At 30.8% G+C, this 3,492-nt stretch overlaps 1 protein-coding gene across 1 annotated transcript; it reads left to right on the top strand.

The window, feature by feature from the left end:
- The first annotated feature begins 468 nt into the window (after positions 1-468).
- On the top strand, positions 469-810 carry LOC105787199 (uncharacterized). Its single transcript, XM_012613633.2, has one exon. It carries the CDS (start codon positions 469-471, stop codon positions 808-810), a length of 342 nt encoding a protein of 113 aa, XP_012469087.1.
- Positions 811-3,492: the final 2,682 nt, after the last annotated feature.

Here is a 3,492-nt window from a genome sequence, read left to right as displayed (position 1 = left end):
GTTTTCTGTTTGCTCAGAAGAAAACCCATAAATATATTTTATATTTATCATGTTTGAATTCAGAAAATAGTATAAGGTATGGAAGATATTTAATAGACATGTGTTTAGTAATATGCATTTTAAAAAAAAGGTAAAAGACACATTGATAATTTGGATAAATAAATAGTAATAAATAAGCAGCCACCGAAGAAGCCGAGACAAAGCCAAGTCAAGTCAAATCAAGCTAACTAAACCAACGTCATTAAACAACCTGAACTAGTTTGGTGATGATCAGATCAACAAAGCTCTCGTCAGCCACGTCAGACACGTCAGACATGTCATCCCACGTGGCAGAATTTTAGTTTGGCTTGACGCTTTTACCCTCCTTTCCTCCCCAATTCTTATATATAACCCATTGCTTATCAACATTCCAAGCCCTTAGTCCTTACTCCCTCCATTTGTCTATTAACCAAAAAAAAGCACATTTTAATGGGAAATTGTTTGCGGCATCAACAACATCAATCATCAACACGGTGGGCCGGCGACGAATGGGGCTCATCGGCCTCGGCGGCGAACGACGGTGACGAAGAAAAGGGTCTTCTTGTAAATAATCCAGAAATTGGTTTGAATGCATCTCCTTCAGCTATTCATGAAGTGAAAGTGAAGATATCAAAGAAGCAGTTGGAGGAGTTATTAGGTAGGGTTGACGCAAAAGAATTATCAGTACAACAGGTTTTGGAACAGTTGATCAATGTCGGTAATCAATACGAAGCAAATCAACGGTCCTGGAGGCCTGCACTGCAAAGCATTCCTGAAGGTGAATTGAGCTGACGACGATCATAGATGGTAAAAGCCAAAAAAAATAAAGAAACCTAGAAAATTTCTCTCTTTTCTTGAGGGATTTTCTTGGGAAAGCTTTTGATAATCAGTTTGTATATAGAAAGAAGATGGGATTTTGTTGTATAGAGTTAAAAGACTTTAATTTGACTCGTATCTCCATTATTATTATTAAAGGCACTTGCCTACTTTGTCTTTCCGGATATGGAAAATTTGTTCAAATCCCAGTAAATTCGAGATTTATTTATTAAACAAATTTTAAATAAAAATTTATACCCGTGCTATTATTATTCATTTCTCTATTTTAATTATATAATAATAAAGTTTAATATTTACTATAAAAATAAATATAGTATGATTTCTTTCATAAATAATATGTTTAATTTCAATTTTATTTTAATTTTATATTTAACTCAATTATATATTAACTTTCTAAAGTTAATTAGTTATCATTATTAAAAGTTTTAGTGGAAAAATTGATTAAAATATAAAAATATCTCAAATTTAATATTATAATTAAATAAGTAAATATTTAATATATATTTACATAAAAAATTAAACAAGAAAAAAATATGATTATCACTGTTAGTTCAAGTGGTAGTGCACTTGTGTATAAGTGCCTTCTAAGTTCAAATCCTACTAAAAGAAAATGTTGAGATTTTTTTGGCGAAGTGATCATTTTCTAGGCACTTACTGAGTTGTTTTTATTTGTGGATCTACTACTTCTTTAGGCATTTAGGCTCCCATTAGATTGTGAATAGAAAATTCTCACTGGAGACAATATCGATCAATAATGCCTTAGCTTAATGGTGAGGTTAAGGCTCTCATAATTTTGGGGGTCCTAGATTCGAGTCTCATTTTGTGTAAACCATGTGTAGGTTTTCAATCTATATTTATTCTGGCTTATGTCCCACTATACGCGAACTTTGTATAGATTTATTTTGATGTACATTTGGATATATTCTAATTATAAGTCAACTAATGCTTTTGTAACGATGAATGAACTCTATATATATTTATTCGGTATTGGTCTAGATATATTTTAATTATAAGTCTAATCGTGCTTTATAATGATTAATTCTAGTTATTGTTATTTGGATATAATTTTGTAATTGCAATTGTGATTGTACATATAAATATGCTTTTAAAAAAAACTTACATAGATGAATTGAACAATATCTTATGTTTAACATATATTAGAATTTAACACAATTTATAATTTAATTTAACAATTATTAAATATTTTTATAACGAATTATTTTTAATTTGAAAGTATTGAATATGAAACAAATAAATAATAATTAACTGTCATCCTAGTTTTCAAATGTTTTGATATATCAAAGTTAAATTATAAATTTCCCTTTGCCAAATTTGCAATCAATTGATATAAAGCTCTTAACATTATTTTCAAAGTATTTAGAAATTTAAAATTACAAAATGCCTTTGAAAAATCTTGATTAAAAAAATTACAACTTCGAGAGACTTCTACCGATACATGGTCATATGAGTATCTGTAGAACCAACTCAGAGAGCAACCCAAGAATCCTTCTAGACTTCTATCGATACTTACGAATCCTTCTATCGATATAACCTAGTTGTACCGATTCTTGGGTTGAGTTCTACTGGTAGAAGTAAGTCAAAGAGCACTCCAAGCCAAGCATTAGACTTCTACAGATACGAACAAGCTAATGAACAATCTTTGGTCTCCCTTGCACCCGATACAACTATCAGTACAACTCTGAACCCTTGAAACCCTCAGACTTCTATTGATACGGGTGGACTTCTATCGATACTCGTGGCTCCAACGATCATAATTTTCAAGGCTTCTATTGGCACAAGTCCACTTGTACCTATACAAGTGGTCTACAGTCTGTAATAAATGCACGAATTAATTGTAGCAATGACTCCTAACGTCTCCAAACAGATCCAAGGTTGTTAGAAAGTATAAATACAAGTCAAAGCTTCACGTTGAAGACAAGAAACAAGTGTGTAAAGTCAATAGCACTAAAATCCAATATTTTCATTAATATTCTTTTTGTTCTTTATACACACACTTAAGTAACCATCTTTCTTATTCTTTTCAAGTATTGTATTATTATTGAGTGAGCTTTATCATTGTAATATCTTCCTTTAAGGGGTATCTTTAATCCTTATTCTTATATCTCATCTTTGTAAGAGATTGCTAAGATTTTGACTCTATCTTGCCTAGTGAAAAGATAATATTTTTTTAAAAGGTTAAACCTTGTCCTTGAAAGGTTAAAATTTAGTGAATTTGAGAAATCCTTAGTTATGGTAAGATATGGTGGTGAAGATGAGCAATTGGGGTCAAACCACTATAAAATCTTGAGTCTCTTTTGTTTGTCATATTTCTTTAAAGTTTTTTAAAAACACCAATTTACCACCCTCTAGGTGATTATCAAGCTTAACAATTGTTATCAGAGCTTGATCTTTAAATACGATATAATAACCAAGAGAAAAGATCCTTAAAAAGTAAGAAACCAAGAAGTTTGTCTCATGGTGTTGAAGAAAAATTCTACCATGTTGGAAGAAAGTCATTCTACTATGAGACCTCCTTTATTCAATGACACTAACTACTCATATTGGAGGACAAATATGAAACTATTCATCCAAACAAATGACTATGAAGTATGGATGGTGATTACAATTGGACCATCC

This window comes from Gossypium raimondii, chromosome 1, assembly GCF_025698545.1.
Source record: "Gossypium raimondii isolate GPD5lz chromosome 1, ASM2569854v1, whole genome shotgun sequence".
Classification (NCBI taxonomy): domain Eukaryota; kingdom Viridiplantae; phylum Streptophyta; class Magnoliopsida; order Malvales; family Malvaceae; genus Gossypium; species Gossypium raimondii.
The sequence above is the reverse complement of the archived record's forward strand: the minus strand, read 5'-3'. Positions and strand labels throughout refer to the sequence as shown.

Coding starts and splice junctions, on each gene's coding strand:
- LOC105787199 (XM_012613633.2), top strand. CDS start 469: ATGGGAAATTGTTTGCGGCATCAACAACATCAATCATCAACACGGTGG.